This window comes from Camellia sinensis, chromosome 8, assembly GCF_055761805.1.
Source record: "Camellia sinensis isolate YWXY chromosome 8, ASM5576180v1, whole genome shotgun sequence".
Lineage (NCBI taxonomy): Eukaryota > Viridiplantae > Streptophyta > Magnoliopsida > Ericales > Theaceae > Camellia > Camellia sinensis.
The window spans coordinates 65337895-65356570 of NC_138968.1; the positions used below are offsets into that span (position 1 = coordinate 65337895).

At 32.2% G+C, this 18676-nt stretch overlaps 1 protein-coding gene across 1 annotated transcript; it reads right to left on the reverse strand.

Moving 5' to 3' along the window:
• Positions 1-354: 354 nt before the first annotated feature.
• On the reverse strand, positions 355-3575 carry LOC145797806 (uncharacterized). Its single transcript, XM_082885230.1, has 2 exons — positions 2825-3575; positions 355-1847 (listed from the first exon to the last, which is right to left on the reverse strand). The coding sequence occupies exons 1-2, from the start codon at positions 3573-3575 to the stop codon at positions 355-357; spliced, it is 2244 nt and encodes a 747-aa protein (XP_082741356.1).
• Positions 3576-18676: the final 15101 nt, after the last annotated feature.

Consider the following 18676-nt stretch of genomic DNA (forward strand, 5'->3'; position numbering starts at 1 on the left):
TTCAGTGTAAACAAAAAAAAAAAAAAAAAAAAAAAAAAAAAGAAAGAAAGAAAAGAAAAGAAAAGAATTTACACATCAATTGTAAACTACATAAATATTAATAATTAAAATTCTAAACTTTTGTATGTGTCTGTAATTTTTTTTTTAAAACTCACTGGACTATAATTTCCCTTTCTAAGATGTTGAAGGATGCATATTACTTGAGGAACAAAGTCGTCCTTATTATTAGATTTAAAAGTGACTCATGTTCAAACAAAAAAAAAAAAAAAAACTTGAATTTTGTCACTATGTGAAGAAATTGAAAAATAAGACTAAAATAGTTGAGTACCTTTACGTAATTACCCACATGGGCCTTCAGTTGTGTTCTGCTCCCATCATTCTTCTTAAGCGGTTCAAGTTCATCATCATATCAACGAAAAGCCAATCTTTCATTTTATCAACACACCCAAAATAGGCACATCTCCAAGACTTCTTTAACACCAAACTACCACAAACAGCCCAAAACCCCACCACAAACCCCAATGCCATGCCAAGGTAGAAGCCCAGGTTTTCGTTCTCATCTTCATCTTTGAGAGTCTTAACATGTTGGTTTCCATCGGCATCTCTATCATTAGGCATCAGACACTTGGTTGACAATGGAGGCCCACAAAGTTCTGGGTTACCCTCGTAAATAGAAGGATCATTGAAGGTTAGGAACTGGTTGACGGAGGGAATTGGACCAGACAAATTATTAAATGACAAATTCAAAGAGTTTAGTGAGGTCATAGAGGACATAGTTAGAGGAATTGGATCTGAAAGGTGGTTGCATGAGAGGTCAAGTGTTTCTAGCCGTTGTAAGCTTCCAATCTTCTCTGGTATTTTCCCTGTCAGTCGGTTGTGGGATAAATTTAAGGTACCCAAGGTTGAGAGATTTGTTATTAGTTCTGGGATCTCTCCTTGAAGATTGTTGCTCGATAAGTCAATGATATTTACCAACTCAAGAGTCAAGGTATATATCAATTGTCTTCCTTTCATAACCAATTCCATTTCCTTTTTCATTTCCATTTCCAATTCCATTTCCGTTTCCATTTGCATTTGCATTTGCATTTGTGGACCATACAGGTCACTCCTAGAGGGTTTATATGGGCTATATGATATCAACGAATTCAGAGCACCCAATTTTCCCAAGCATGATGGAATGGATCCTGATAAATTATTAAGAGCGAGGTCTAGGATGTGGAGGTGAGAAAGAGAGCATAGTTGTTCAGGAATATCTCCACTGAACATGTTAGCTCGTATGCGCAGTTCTGATAGTGATAAGAAGTCTTTTCCAATGTATTTGGGTATGTTCCCGTAGAATCGATTTTCTCCAAGATCAAGCATCGTCAAGCCTTTGCAGTTCTGGAATGCAAAAGAGAGTTCCCCTGAAAGATTGTTGCTGCTTAATTTTAACCAAAAAAGTGCTGGTAGTGAGCAAATTGAACTTGGAATCTCACCATGTAAATTGTTTCTGGATAAATCTATGATTCCAAGACTTGGTAAATCCCTCCATTGATCATGGATTTTTCCAGATAAATAGTTGTTTGATAGATAAAGCATTGCTAGATGTTCCATCCTACCTACGGACAATGGGATGCTACCATTTAGGAAGTTCCCAGATAAATCAAGAACTTCCAATGACAGCATCATTTGGTCGATGTTCATGGGAATTGATCCTGAAAATAAATTGTTTGCCAAGAGGAGATGTGACACATTAGGCGAAACTGGGAGTGAACCCTCCAAGCAATTGAAACTTAAATCCACTAGATATGCTCTAGAAAATACCAATGAATTGGGAAGCACTCCATGTATCCAATTACCAGAAAGATCTAACCAAAAAATCTGTGGAGATAACTCCCAAAGCCAATAAGGTATTGTTTCTGAAATGGCAACGTTTGTGAGCCTTATATAAGAAAGTTGTTTTTGATTACTTAGCCATGCTGGAAATCTGGGACCCAATCGACAGTTCCGGACTGTGATTTCTGTTAGGCTAAAAGTGTTGGGTATACCCCCTTATTGGAGTGTGGGACCCAATTGATTTATTAAAAGAGTTTTAATTTGGCTTGGTTTAGTATAATGTATTTTTATATATTATATTTGAGGAGACCCAATTCAATTTGGATATAATTAGGGTTTGATTACAAAACCCTAGATTCACAATTTTGTTGGTGTATTATTTTTCCTAAGAGAAAAAAAGGACAGAGGGCTGCCTCCTTATTTAGTTTTCCGAAGGCAGCAAATCGTGATGATTAATTTGGTTTTTCCCGAAGTTGAATGAAGCTACAACAACATTGATGTACTTGGTTCCTTTCATTCTTGGGTGTATATTCAAGTTGGTGCATCTTTGTTTGGGAGCTTTGGTAAAGCTGGTTTGGGTTATTATTTTGGATCTTCTTCAACTTTGGTTCAGAAGATTTTGGTTCTTCTATTTGGTGAGGTCTTTCCTCTTTGTTTATTTGTGATTATTTGGAATTCACCTAAGGGTGGTTTTGTGAGACCATTAGTGTCTCGTTTGTAATCGTTTGGAACTTATTTGGTTGATAGTGGAATCGGATTTCGATCCCGTGGACGTACCTCACATTGAGGGAACCACGTAAAATTCTTGTGTTGCCTTTGATTTAATTTTTTCCGCATTAGTTTTTATTCCCATTGATTGATTTACTTGTGGGGAATCACATCGATTTTCCCTAACAAAAAGGAGGAACCCATTCGCGGCTCATATTGAAGATTAAACTTTTGTTCGACGATGATATTCTGAAACTCTGCAATTTTGTGAGGCCTTGCAATTGATTTTGGGAGAAAGCACCTTCCCAGTGATTGTTATCAAGTAACAAGAAGTTTAAGTTTGCAAGTTTTCCGACGCCATCTGGTATGGACCCATTCATTTGATTAAAAGAGAGGTCTAACATCTCCAATTTCGACAACCTTCCAATTGATGCTGGGATTGGGCCTGAGATTAAGTTATTAAAAAGTAGAAAGTATCTTAAGTTCTGAAGGCACGCTAGTGAATAGTCTGGCAACTGTCCACTCACTTGGTTACTTCCTAACCATAAATCTTCTATGCTACTGTTGCTGCATTCAACCAAACCCCTTATAAGTTCACTTATGTCTCCGTTAACTTGATTTTCGAATAAATCTAAAGTTCTCAAGTTGCAGAGGTTTCCCCATGGGATATCAGAAACAGAGGTCTTCATATAACTACTAGAAAGATATAGATCCAAAAGGGAACTTATATTAAACAACCATTGAGGTATTGAAGAGTTGAAATTGTTATCAGAGATATCAAGGACGGAAAGGGAAGTGAAATTGATGTTTGGTACCGAGTGAGGCAAGTTGTGAAGTTCACAACCTCGCAATCTCAATTCCGACAGAGAAGGAAGCATATTAAGAGCTTGCAGCCAATTAGTACTTGCCAAAGTGAGATTCACATTTCCAAGATTAAGATATTTTAGAGAAGACAGACCAACAAGCCAGTTTAAATCGGAAACCCAACTTGAAAGCCCAAGGAGATCAAGGTGGCGCAAATTTGATAGGTTTCCAAGATGAGGAGGAATCATTCCACCAAAAGATGCATTAGAGAGATCGAGGTAGCTCAACTTTTAAAGTGAACCTAAGAAGTTAGGGATTGCAATCCCTTGGAAATCATTCATGCTTAGGTCCAGCGCTACAACATTGACAGTCTGGTTGCTGCAACCTACGCCCATCCACGTACAACAATCAATGCCTACCCAAGAAGAAGAGAGTAGACCAGAAGGATCTGTGAGACCTTTTTTGAATTCAACATGTGCTTTCCTTTCAATCTCTATGCAACTGGGTTTGGAATTGCTTGAGTTGGAACTGAATCTACTGGCTTCAAGGGAAACAAACAAAAACAAAGGAAGGAAAAGAACAAGTTGAAAACAACTGTTGGCCATGCTTACCATGATACAACTCCAAGTTTTGTCAAACACAAACGTATTATATATGCAGTGGTGTGGGAAATATAGGATGTTTCATGGAATCTACCAGTCAGCAACAAACTATTTGTCCTTTAAAATTCAAAAAGTATATGTGCATATAAAAGTTTATTATTAATTTTTTATAATTATTTTTTTTTTACTCCACTGTCAATAAAAGTTTTCTGAATTTTTTCATTCACACCACCAAGTCTAATCTTTTGAAAGGATGAAAAAAAGTCAATTTGGCTTATTTAGATTAGATCATCTCTATATTTAATTTTTTTTTTTTACAATAAATAAATAAAATTATTTTTCAAAATAGACCTAAAAATAATAATAATATTTGATAATCCGAATTTTCATAACCCGAATGACTAGAATGTCTCAAAACGATATCGTTTTGGAGATAAAACGATATCATTTTGACACATTCAAATTATTCAATCACATAAATTCGAGTTATCAAGTATTTTTCTAAAAATCAAGTTCAAAAAAAAATGTATATATATTTTTCTAAAAATAATAAGTCATTTGCGGTCAATTCAGGCAATGGCAGTGTCAGGTTGACCCTTTTTTCTTCAGTGAAATAAGAATAATGCTTAGGACCCCCTTTTGGGGGTCACCCCCTCACCCCCTTTGCCACGTGGCGGGTGGTGATTGGAGGAGCAGGAAAAAAAAAAAAATTGTAACCAATGAGAGAGAGAGGGGGTCAAAGGGGGTGGGGGAAAAGGGGGGATGAATCATTGTTGGTGAAATAATAATATGTTGGTTGATTATTTTTCCAAATTGAAAGTTGACCCGTTATATTCACGCATGAGGTAAATTTTTTTTGGGTTGAGGGGCTGGTACGTTTCTATGATTTAAATTTGAATTAATTACTTGAAAGTTTTATTTAAAATTTTTTACATCAATAAGTTCTATTTAATAAAATTGAGGATATTATCAGTTTTTTTTTTTGTAATTTTTAAAACTAAAAATATTATTAATTTTGTATAGTAATGTTTCAGATAATTATTTCATTAACTGATAAAAAAAACAAAGTATAAGATTAAACGTTTTTACCTTTCTACTTATTGCTTTAATTCAACTATCAAATAAAATCGAGAATATTAAGAGTTTTTTTCAGTTTTAAAACTGAAAATATTATTAGTTTTGTTTTTTTTTCTTAGATTTGTACATCAATGTTCCATCATCATACTCCTTCATAAACACAAAATTTTCAAAAAAAAAAAAAAAACAATTGCACATAATTTTTTTTTTCAAATTAAAAGTTGATATTTTAAAGTTTTAGAAATCAAAATAAATGTCAAATCATCATTTTCTTTATAGATAATCATAAATGGTGAACAATAATTGTTTAAAGGACAATTCCAATCACTAAAAATTTAATGAGATTTGAAGGTGCAAAAAATCTTAATTAGGACTTAGTGGATAAGTTTATAGATTAAGACTTGTGTATAAATGCCCCTTTAAATTATTTACTTAGGCTTGGTTTGGGAAGTGGGTTGACTTTTTGACTTTTTGATTTTTTTTGCTATTTTAGCCTGGGCTAAAAAGCTTGGTTTGGGAAGGGCTTTTTGACTTTTTTTGTGAGAAAATAGTGTAATGATTATGGGTTGGATGTGATGTTTTGTTTTTTGTGGCTAAAATAGCCTATTTTGTCTTTTGTGACTAAAATAGCCAAAAAAGTCCAAAACCTAAGTTGCCAAACAGAGGCTTAAGATTCTTTATATTTATAATTCATAAAAAAAATTACGTTTATCTTTTTTATTCTTTAAAAAAAATAAATGATCTATTGAAAAAATATAAAAGAATTTGAAAGAGTCGTGAGGTCTATCTTAAGTCTTATTTTGATAATTTGAACTTTTCATTTTTTAGAGAATTTTCAATGTACTATCAATAAAAATAATAATATCTATCTGATAATTATAACATTTTTATTTTATTGTATTTATCTCTAAAAAGTAGATATTTTATTGTTTTAAATGTTTTCAAAATAAAAATATTACGATTATCGGATCAAAATATTTTTTTGTTTTATAGATAATACATATTGATAATTTTACGAAATAAAAAATTCAAATTATTAAAATAAAATCCACAATAAATCTCAATCCTATAAACTTCTCATATTCTCTTATATTAAGAGGGAATTTGAAATTATTTAAATAAATATATTTTTAATTTTTTACGAGGAAATATATAAAAAATATGATAAAAAAAGTAAAAAATTAAAAAAGTACAATTTTATGAAAAACAATTCCCAGGAATTCGGGGGTACTGCTGTGAGGGGGATTCGGGGGTACTGCTGTGAGGGGGCTCGCAGCACTAATTGCTGTGATCCGAAACGACGTCGTTTCATCAAGTATGCACATTCAATATAAAAATCAAGTATGCACATTCAATATAAAAAAAAAAAAAAGAAAGGTTGGCCGCTTGGTAGCCTTTCAAATATTTTGGACATATATTATATTTATTACAATCTATATTCCAGCATAGAAAAAAAAAAAACAATTTGCTTTTACTACAATCTGTATTCCAGCATAATTTTTTTTTTTTTTTACAATATGCTATTACTCCAATCTATATTCCAGCATAAAAAAATATTTACAATCCGCTATTACTACAAACTGTATTCCTGCATAAAAAAAAATTTACAATCTACAACCACAATAAAGCTTAAAAAATATTTTTAAAAAAAATTATTTCTGTCTTCAAAAAAAAAAAAAATTCCAACACAATTTGATGCTGTTATGTATCAAACACAAAATAAAATCCTTCCCACTGCTATTGTGTTTTATTTTATTTGTGTTTGATACATAACAGAGTATCAAAAATTCCAATCTTCAAAATAAATCTTTTCCATTGTTATTGTGTTTTATTTTATTTTGTGTTTGATACATAACAACATAAAATTGTGAAGATTGGAAATTTTTTTTTTTTTTGAAAAAGATGGAAAGGATTTTTTTAAAAAATATTTTATAAGTTTTATTGTGGTTGTAAATTGTAAAAAAAAATTTTATGCAAAAATACAAGTTGTAGTAATAGCAGATTGTAAATATTTTTTTATGCTGGAACATAGATTGGAGTAATAGCAGATTGTAAATTTATTTATTTATTTATTTTTTTATGCTAGAATATAGATTGTAGTAAAAGCAGATCGTAAATTTTTTTTAAGCTGGAATACACATTGTAATAAATACAATATATGTCCAAAATACCCAGTAGCACAGTGGTTGAAGATGCTCCTTTCTCTCCCAGCTTGTCTGGGTTCAAGCCCCCTAACAATCAATTTATTTTTTTTAATTGAATGTGCATACTTGACGAAACGACGTTGTTTCGTCTCGCAGCAGTAACTGCTGAGAGCCCCTCACAACAGTACCCCCGAATCCCCCAGTAGTGCCTAAAAATGTAAACACGAGATACACTAAACACGTATGAATTTGGTCCAATATATAATTTTTGAGTTAATTAGTTAAAAGTTCTATTTATAAATTTTATGATAACTCAGGCCATATCTAAGATTTTTTTGAACCAATAAGTCCTATTTAGTAAATTGAGAATATTATCACTTTTTTTCAATTTTTAAAACTAAAAATATTATCAATTTTATATAGTAATGTTCTAAATAATTGTTTCATTAACGGATAAAGAAATATAGTATAAGATTAAACGTTTTTGCCTTTTTACCTATTGGATTGATTCAGCTATTCAATAAAACCGAGAACATTGCTAGTTCTTTTCAATTTTAAAACTGATTTTTTTTTTTTAAATTTTGCACATCAATATTCCATCATCATGTTCCTTTATAGACATAAAATTTTTAATTTTACACAAAAATAAATTCAGTTTTTTCAATCTTTCAAAATATATATATATATATATATATTTTTTTTGCACATAATTTATTTTTAATTTTTTCAATTTGAAAGTTAATATTTTAAAATTTTAAAAATCAAAATAACTGTCAAATAATCATATTCCTTTATAAATAATCATAAATAATGAACCATCATTATTTAAAAGATAATTTTAATTACTAAAAATTTAATAAAATTTGAAAATTTTAAATTTCTTAATTAAAATTTAATAAAATATAAATTTATAAATTAAAACTGACGTGTGAATGTCATAATTTTTTAAATCACACAACTTGTCTAAAAGTCATCAGCAGTCAATTCGGACAATGAGAGTCTCAGGTTGACACTTTTTCCTGCAGCGAAACAATATTGGTTGAATTTTATTTATTTATTTATTTATTTTTTACATCAAAAATTGACCCGCTATATGCATGAGGTAAATTTCTGGGATACCAGGTGCCGGCAAGGTGGACTGAGATCGGGCCAGGTGTGTATGCAAGATAGATTAAGGTAACTTCTTCTTCTTCCTAGAGCTTCTCTCTCTACAAGGCAAAGATGTGACAAATGATATGGGTTTCTCATTGCTAACGTGACTAATACCCATTTCTGGGACACGTGGCACTATTTGGTCAAATATTCTTAAAAAGGTGCCAGAATGAAAAGACAAGAGTAGGTCAAAGTGTGTATAGCAAGTAAGGTGGCATGGGCACTCTGACAAGGTAATGATCCTGGATCAAAACAAAGCTTCGGGCAGGTAAGGTTTCCCTGATCTCGGTTAGGAAGGATAAAACTTGGCCTAGATGTGCCACATCCCAGCCTAGGTTGTACCAGACCTGGAACAAGATTGCTAGATTCAAGGATAAAAAATGTTAGATGCCTAGAGAATAAACATCTCGGCCTAGATGATACACGTCTTGGCCTAGGTGTTGCACACCTTGGCCTAGATGATGCACATCTCGCCCAATATGCCAGAGTGAAGGTGGAGGTCAACCAAGGTGGTTCGAAGATGATTTTAGGTGTTGACACACAACGGCCTAGGTATAAGAGGTTCAAAGGCGTGACCTAGGCGTGAGATAGCAAAGATATGTAGCCTAAGTTCAACACACAAAGCAAGGAACGAAGCAAGCATATAAAACTTAGGCAAAACACAATAGCACAAAACAAAGCAAAATAGAAACCTTACTTAGACAAATCAAATCAAGCTATACAAATGTAAGCTTAACAAGACAAAATCATGTAAATGCATATGAGCATGATTAAGACAAGACTAAGGGTTGTTATAGTTAGTGGAGGTGGTGAGCATGGCAACAACATGGGTGATGATAAGCTCGACTAGAACATTGTTTGAGTGGATTTTGAAAATGTGAATATTAAAAGAATAGTAGATAGTTTGGGTGATGAATTGATTAAAAAAACTAATGTGTGGTTGAGATTAAATGTGAATTTTACCGTATAAAAATTGAATATAGATCATATATTGTTTTTTTATATATATTTTGGGTACTTTTGTATAAACCAAACCAAACCAAGCTTTAAGTCCTATCAAATGGGGTCGGCTACATGAATCCTTTTTCTCCAAGCAGCCCTATCAAAGGCCATTCCATTAGTCAAATTAAGTAGATCCTTATCTTTATTTACAACGCTAGCCAACGTTACTCTAAGCCTACCCCGTCCCCTAACACTTCTATCTACCGTTACTATATCACATCTCTTCAATACTGCCTTTGTTGGTTTTCGTTGAATATGACCAAACCATTTCAATCGATTCTCTCTCAACTTATCTTCTATCGGTGCTACTCCTACCCATTCCCGAATACACTCATTCCTAATTTTGTTTTGTCTTGTCTAGTCTTACCATACATCCACTTTAGCATCCTTATCTCAGCCGCACTCATCACATCTACATGTTGTTTCTTGATTGCCCAACACTCCATCCTATACAATATCGCTGGTCTAATAATCGTTCTATAGAACTTACCTTTTAGTCTAGTGGATATTCGTTTATCACACAGTACCCTAGACGCACTTCTCCAGTTACACCATCCCGTCTTAATCCTATGGGCCACATCCACATCAATCTCCCCCCACTGTTGTAATAATCGACCCTAAATAACGAAAATGTTTAGTCTTAGACAGTTCTTGGTTCTCAATCTTCACTTCTCCTCTACTTTCATTGTTACTGTTACTAAATTTACACTCCATGTACTTTGTCTTAGTTTTGCTTCTCCGAAATCCTTTAGATTCAAGAGCTTTTCTCTAAATCTCTAACTTTGTGTTAACTCCTTCTCTAGTCTCATCCACTAGCATGATATCGTCTGCAAAAAGCATATACCATGGCACGTCATCCAAAATATTTCTCGTCAACTCATCCATAACTAAAGCAAAAGATAAGGACTTAAAGTAAATCTTTAGTGTAACTCTATAGTGATAGAAAATTCATTTGTCTCTCCAGCAGGCAATCTAATAGTGGTCACCACCCCTTCATACATGTCCCTAATCACATCAGTATAACCTTTTGTCACCCCTTTCTTCTCTAACACCCACTATATTATATCCCGGGGTACTCTATCATGTGCTTTCTCAAGGTCGGTAAACACCATATGAATGTCTCTTTTCTTTTCTCTATACTTTTCTATTACTCTCCTCAAAAGATAGATCACTTTCATTGTTGACCTGCCAATTGTAAACCCAAATTGATTCTCTGTCACATCTGTTATATCTCGCAATCGGCATTGCATCACCCTTTCCCACACTTTCATTATATGACATATTAGCTTGATTCCTCTATAGTTGTTGCAATTCTGAACATCTCCTTTATTCTTATAGATTGGCACTAAAGCACTCTTTCGTCACTCATCTGGCATGTTCCTAGTCAACAAAATTTTGCTAAACAAGCTAGTCAACTAAGCAACCCTCTTTTTACCCAAATACTTCCAAGCTTCAATAGGGATATCATCGGGTCCCAAGGCCTTATTTGATTTCATCTTCTTAATGCAATCTATACTTCAAAGTTCCTAATCCTGTGATAGAACCTATAGTCTTGGTGTATCGTATTACTGGCTATTTCTTCCCTATTGCCATACCTCTATGTTCCTCATTTAATAGTTTCTCAAAATAATTCTTTCATCTTTCTGTAATCTCTTCATCCTTCACCAATACCTTAGAATTCTCACTCTTGATGCATTTAACTTGATTAAAATCTCTTGTTTTCCTCTCCCATATCCTAGCAAGTTTGTATACCCTCTTCTCTCCCTCCTCACTATCTAGTCCAGTGTATAGGTCATCATAAGCTTTCAATTTAGCCTCTCTCACGACTTTTTTGACCTCCTTATTAGCCAATCTATAGCTCTTAAAGTTTTCCTCAGTTTTATCCTTCGGTCACTTTTTAAAGCACTCTTTTTTTTTGCCTTAACTACTGCTTGAACCTCTTTCCTCCATCACGGAGCTTCTCTAGAGCTGGGCCCCGTTCCTTTCGACTCTCCAAGCACTTCCCTTGAGATTTTCCTCATATAATTGGCCATCAAGTTCCACATAGTATTAGGATCATCTTCTAAGTCCCAAGTACCTTCTTCATCCATTCTATTCTTAAATATTTCTAATTTATCCCCTTTTAGGTCCCACCATCCCGTCCTACAACACCCATCATCCTTTCTAACTTGGTATTGCTCTCTAAAACATAAATCTAGTACCATAATCCTATTGTATAACTATCAAAAATTATTATGATCACATGTTACTTATCATTTGATATATTATTGTTGTATTATCGTAATGAATTTTATTATTAATGTCTATTATCAATGCAGTGATGAGACGTCACATGATAAATAAAAATATGTTTTGTTATTATTATTATTATTATTGATAATATATTTCTTTATTTACGTTTTTACAATGTTTAAAAAATTAATTTAATTTATTATTAGTTTTTGTAGATGAGAAGTCAAAAATAAATTTTAACCAAATTCAAGTTATAACTAATTTGAGATTGAAAAGGAAATTTCAAAAGAAATTATAATTATATATAATTTTAAAATATTCTAAAAAAATACAAGGAGAAATTGGAACTATAAATTAAAATTACCAAACAACCTAATTCTATGAAAAAATTTAAATGAAAAATTGATCAAATTTGAATTTATAATTATTAAATTTTTTTTAGTAAGCCATTAATTTTTTATTCAGGCTCTAGCTTGATCTGGTCTTAAATAGTTTTTCAGATATAAATATATCTTAATCAATATTAGACATAATTTAAGAAGGGTAAATTATTTCGATAGTCCCCGCATTTTGTCTCCTGTGTCAATTTGGTTTCTATAATTTCAATTAGTTTGATTTTTACCTCTAATTTCAGATTTTGTATTAATTTGGTCTAATTGATAATGCCAGTTAAGAAATTATGTACTTACAAATTTCTTGTCCTTCACCTAATCAATAAATTTAGGGTCAAAATTGAGCAAATTAAAATTGCAAGTACAAAAATAACACAAGAGTTAAAATATAAGGATTACCAATGTAATTTATCCTTTTAAGAATAAGTACATGATTTCTTAATTAATTTTGAAATTGTTAATAAATATACCAAACAAATATGTACATATTTCCTATTTTTGTTATAAATTTTTAAAAAAAAATTATTTACTAATTAAAATGTAAATAAATAGATAGGTCTACTAACTCATGGATTGGGCATGAACTAGACGATTCTCTAAGGACTAGGCTTAAATCAAGAATTATTGGCAAAAAAATCGACTGGAACTAAATTTTCTTGGCTACTTTTTAGTGTTTAATCCAATATTAGAACCCCCAAATTAACTCATATCAATCACGAACTGATAAACTATGATATAATTTAAATATAAAACTTAAATTTATTAGGACTAGAATATGACCTACAATTTAGGGTGACTTTATCTTAAATAATTTTTTTATACATAAATACATATAACTATTCATTTAATTGTTTTAAACATAAATATATAGTTTTTTTTTTAAAAAAAAAAAACTATAGCTCAAACATTTTAATAAGTATGCATAAAATAAATCCATATTTCTTATTTTTATTGTAAACAAATATTTTACAATATATATTTACTAATTTAATAAATAGATAGGTCAAATGATTCATATAAGTTGAGAACATCACAAGACAATTTTTAATGATTCAGTGAAATACAAGTTGACGTAAATCTAATGTTAAGCCCAAACTTAATATGTGAATCCTAATTCATTTTTACATAAATCTTATAACATAAGACAAATTATAATTTTTAGACTTCACAAAACACGAAAAAATTACTATATTGACAAATGTAATTTACCACTATCATGTGATAAATTAAATTTACGAAACTCATAAGACAAAATGTATTTATATTTTATCATAAATATAATTTTTGTGATTTATTTTTTAATTTTTAACACTTAAATTATAACATATATTTGTTGTTAAGAACTTAGAGCACACAATTAATGACATAAGAATAAAAAAAATTCTCTTATATGTAACTGTGATAAAAATGAATAAAATTTAATTGATTCTAAATCATTTCTGCTAAATATTTTAGATAAATATTTTAGATTATTATTTAATTTTAAAAATTAATTTTTCATTATTTATTTATATCCGTCATAGCATGGGTAATTATGCTAATTTGTATAATAGATAAGATCATACTTTTAAAATGACAATATCATAACATATGTTAGTACACTAATTAGTATATCAATTACTGCGCGCAGCACCACCATAGGTCCCATATACAAAGTTCAAAACTCATTCAGCTTGTTCAGTTTTAGGATTCACTTTTCAAAAAATTAATTTTTTTTTCTTTTTTTGTATTTTTTTTTGTTTTCATTGAATTTTTTAAATATTTTTAGTATTTTTTTTTTAAATTTTTAGATGCACCTAATATAAATATACATAAAAAATATAATATTTGTGATTTTTTTTTTAAATATTCACTGATGTAGGACGAAAGGTACCACATTAAGACCACTTAAGTTACATTTATAACCTTCGAATTATGGTTATTTGGTAGAGATGATGCGTTTTGTGTACTTGTGTAGGTTTGGCAAACAACACGCAATTTCAGGCAAAAAGTGGCACAAAAGCAGATCTTCCCCTCAAGCAATGAAATCTCGTGGCTTGCTATCCTACCGCACATCCAGCCAACCATCAGCGCATGTGCGGCCTTCCACCGCTTAAGTGGTTAACCTAGGAAAACATGCGTGAAAGTTTTTACTTTGTTTGGCTAAGAATAAAAGGGAGAAAAAGATGAGAAATTAGGGTTTTGAAAATTTTCAAAAGTGAGGAGAGGCTAGGGTTTGGAGAGAGTTTTTCAAGCTTTAAGACTATCATCCATGGTGGCTTCTTTCTCCTCTACCTCTTCTCACTCCTCTGTGAGTGGCTAGTTCTTCTCTTTCTAGGGTTTTGATGAAACCCTAACCAAGTAAATAGGGTTTCCCTTTGGTTTTCATTGTTGTAATGGTTTGAAAAAGTAGTATGGTGTTGTTGGCTTTTTTGGCTTTTGAAGGTTAGAAATGTAATTCGAACGTGCCAATAAGGATCGATAAGTCCTTACAAAGATTAATAAATGCGAACCAATTAGTCAACGATTGTTTCAAAATTCTTTTAGCCTCAATGAAGAGGACTTTTCTTGGTGGCTTGATTTTTAGGGGAAAATTAAGAAGACTAATCAAAGGGTAAGAAATTAGGAAAAATAGTATCAGAAATCAAACTTCGTTAAGTAAACAAAAGCTTACAATAGTACCTTTGCACTTCGAAGGGAATTACAGTAACAGACTAACTTAGAATTACTCCTAGGAATTTAAAGTTCAGTACAGGAATGTAAAGACTGGAATTTAAAGGACTGGAAAATAAAGTAAATGAACTGATTTCTAGATTTGGTTCTGGGTCCGTAAATGTAACCATCAATGGCTATTTATAGGAAAAAACTTCTAGCAATAACTACCTAAAACTACCCACTCTTCCACCTTTATTCCCATAATGCCACATATCCATCCATGTCTTCCGCTAAGTCACTTTGTCCATCATATTCTTCACATGTGCTTTAATTTCTTCCACCTTGTCTTCAATGTTCCACCATGCAAGACCACTAATTTTGTAATTTCTCTTAACTCATGATTGATTAAGAAAGTTCCACGTGTACTGCAATAATAATAATAGTAATAATAATATTATTACTATTTATGGTGTCAAAATTACCCCCCGCGACTCTTTAAAAATGATGGTTGTTTGAATTTTTGAAGAGTCGAACCAAGCATAGAACTGATATGAGTAATAAAGTGTTTTGAATACCACAATAGCACCAACGAAGTTCTTCGAAGGGACACTACACTAAAGGCATATGCTTCAAATTCAATATGAGTGCTTTAAAGTGATCGATTTGAATCAAGAAGCACCAATTTGATTTGGACACAATACATACCAATCATGTTTGGTATGAGTCATGAGTAGAAGCTTTGTCCTTTCTTAGATGGCAAGTTCAAAATTTCAACATGAGACACCAATTTGTAATTAATGAATGCATGCACTCACTATGCATGGTGCCTAAAAATCATGGCCAATACTTTAATGACATGGCAACACTACTATGTTCATTATAAAAAACCTCTTTGAAACTCTTTCAGAATCCTTCAAAGCTTCTTTGGCACCCTTTGAAGCTTACTAGAAGGTTCATTATAAAGAAGGACATATTAAAGCCTCCTTGGAGCTACTTCGAAGCTAATTCAGAATCCTTAGAGGCCACTCTGAAAAAATTCGAAGTTTATCGCCATGTAAAAGTAGCAAATGTCTCACTTGACAGTAGCCAATATCATGGCAAAAAATTATGAGATGTCTTGAATTCTTGAAGAGTTGTAATTCAAATGATGAAAGCCATCATCTGAAGGTATTACTAGAGGGCCAAAATCATCTTTCAAAGGTTGAAGGTGCTGACAAAGGACTAATTACACCCTTGGAAATACTCGGCAAAGTTTCGAAGGTTCACAACCACCATTATTATTATATTTTTTCTTCAAAGCTGTTGTTGATGCAAGATGGAGTGCTTTGAAGATAAAAAATTATGGCAAAAAGGGCTTTCGAAGCACACACATTGACCAACAACAAAGCCAAAATGATAGTTGTTTACATATCCACTTCGAAGACAATCTGGAGTATAAAAACGTCATGTCTAATACATAGCAAAGGCCAGCTTTTCGTCAAGAATGCTGGTTTCCACATTGCATGTTAGAAAACAACAAACATGTGAACTCATTATGTTTTCTACAGAGTTTCTTCTTCCTTGGCCAACTGTATATTGGCTACTATTTCACATATAACCATGAAAATAGCTAAGACCATTATTATTGGTCATTTCCATGCTTCTTATTGTGAAAGTGTAGGAAAAAAACTCAACAAATATATTTTCTAAACTTCGATATTTTGTTAACCATTTCATCAAAATTAAATTTTGATGTGAACCACAAATCAAAAATGGATTTTGAACAATGAAGATAGTGGTATATGATTCAAATATTTTGAGATTTTCCACATCATAAAAAAAATTTAAATCCACTAACCTTGGGTTGCTCATCATTTTTAACCAAACTTGGTTTTAAAAACATGCTTCCTAATAAGCTTTTCATGACTTGGCTCTCTACAAATGGATGTATGAACCCTCCAAGCCATAGATGGAACATCATTCTAAGCCATGTTTGACTTAAGAATATGCTCTTTCGTTATGTTAATTTCATAATTTGGCTCTTTAAAATGGGCTCTTGAACTCCTTGATCCATTGTTGAAGTTATTTTTTTCACCAATTTCAGTCATAAAAAACTTGAAAACATTTTGTAAAACCCCACAAAATTCAATCATTAAAGACTTGAAAAGAAGGGTTGATAACTCGTGTCTCCATTAGCAAATTTCCATATCAAGTTGATGAATTACTCCAACTAAATAGTGTATTTTTTTCTTGTACCAAATAATATCATAATGAAGTAACAACTTGAAAATTATCTTTATGAAAAAAAATAGAACTCTTCTTGAAGATCTAAAATTTTTCTTTCACGCTATAGCAATTCTGGTTTTGACCTGACTCTTGTTGTATCCCAGACTAGGGTTTAATGGTTTCATATTGTTGGTCACATCTTGCTTCCCTTGTATCTCCTTAAATTTGGCTTTGGGATTGTTGTGGTTGCGTTTAGAATAGGTTGGTTGCTTTGTTTCCAAACTCTTGTTGCCCAGAATTTTGCTCATCCGCTTGAGCGGCACTTATTGCGCTCGAGTAGGCTTTGTAAACTCTCAGTACTTTTGAAGGTCTATAAAACTACTGGGAGAGTGTATTCTGCCCTCGAACAATCCTTTCTACACTCGAGCAGGCTTAGCTCGAACGACCATTCTTGCGCTCGAGTATTGGTCTGTTGTTTGCAGAACTACTAGGGGTGTGCATTTTGCACTCGAGCGTCATTTCATGCACTCGAGTGCCACTTCTTGCCCTCGAGCGGACTGTGCGTATATCAGTTCACAGCAGCCTCATTTTACATCACTTTTTTTTTACATTTCTTTGTCTCTCTCTACTTTCCAAAAACCCTGGATCTAGAGTCTGTCTCTCTAAAACTCCCATTCTCTCTACATTTTCACTTAGATCCGTTGGTTTCTCTACCCTAGCGTCTTTAGGAAAAAGGTAGAGCATCTCAAGAGCTCCATTTTGATCTGAACAAAAGTTGATTTCAGCATCTTTGAAGTTTTCTCCTTACTTTGCTCATCTTCTAACTTTGAGGTAGGGACTTTCTACACTCTCTTATAATTTTTAACTTAGTTATCTGTTGATTGTGTAAAAAATGTTTAAATTTGGAGGATTTTAGACAAACCTAGGGTTTTAATTTAAAATCAAAAGAGGGGTTTTCAAATGAAGGTATTGAGAAGGGTTGTGGGTGTAGATATGAGGATGTGTTGTGTTAAATTAGTTGATTTTGACTCATAGATTGGATTTGGGAGAAAATAGAGTTTTGCCCTAAAATGTTTCAAATAATTATTTTGTATAAATAATAGAATTGGTATGTGGAATGGGAAATTGGATAGATGTTTATATAAAGGATGGAGTTGGATACTTGTTATCTCTCGCCTATGGAAATTTGGATAGTTTATCTGTCTTGAAGATTGTATATCTGTTTAGTTTATCTGTTTTGGGCTATCGGTGGAGGATAGCTATGATTGTTGTAGAAACTATATGACGATTAGGTGAATTAAAACTAATCTCTTATTGGTTGTCATTGAACATGATTGTGTTTTAATACATTGTATATGTATGATGTTTGGGAGGAGAAAGGGGATGTATTCCATGTTTGAGAGGAGAAAGGTGATGGATTTCAGTAAATTAAGTTGGCCTGTGTGTCTAAAGTGAAAGTCTCGAAAACTGCGTGTATACATTGGTGTCAATTCTCGGGGATGAAATTTTTGTAAAATAGCAAATTTAAGGTGTTTGTGTAATGATTGTATTGGTTAGAGAACCACTAAGTTGTAACCTCAGTTGGGTTATCTGGATAACAATGAAATCGGCTCATGGATTAAGATGAAATGAATTGTTATAAAATGAATTAAGATAAAATGGCTTGAAATATGAAACTTAGCATATTATGATCTTGTAAGAATACGAATGATTTTATTGTTGGCATTGTATATGCATATCATACTTATATCTTTTTTAAGATTCATATATTGTGCTAGATTGTTTCTACTGGGTTTTGGCTCACCCTACTTGGGAAAAACGTTTTCGGGTGTTGGATATATACCTCCGCCAAGGACTTAGCTTGGGAGAATTATGGAGCTGAAGGCTCACTTCTGTTTACTTTGTATTT

What these genes read in the sequence shown, in the direction of transcription:
- LOC145797806 (XM_082885230.1), bottom strand. Translation starts at nt 3,575, where the DNA reads ATGATTCCTCCTCATCTTGGAAACCTATCAAATTTGCGCCACCTTGAT. An exon ending in TGATAACAATCACTGGGAAG is followed by an intron (nt 1,848 to 2,824) that starts GTGCTTTCTCCC and finishes TTTTTTGGTTAG; the next exon opens with ATCTTTCTGGTAATTGGATA.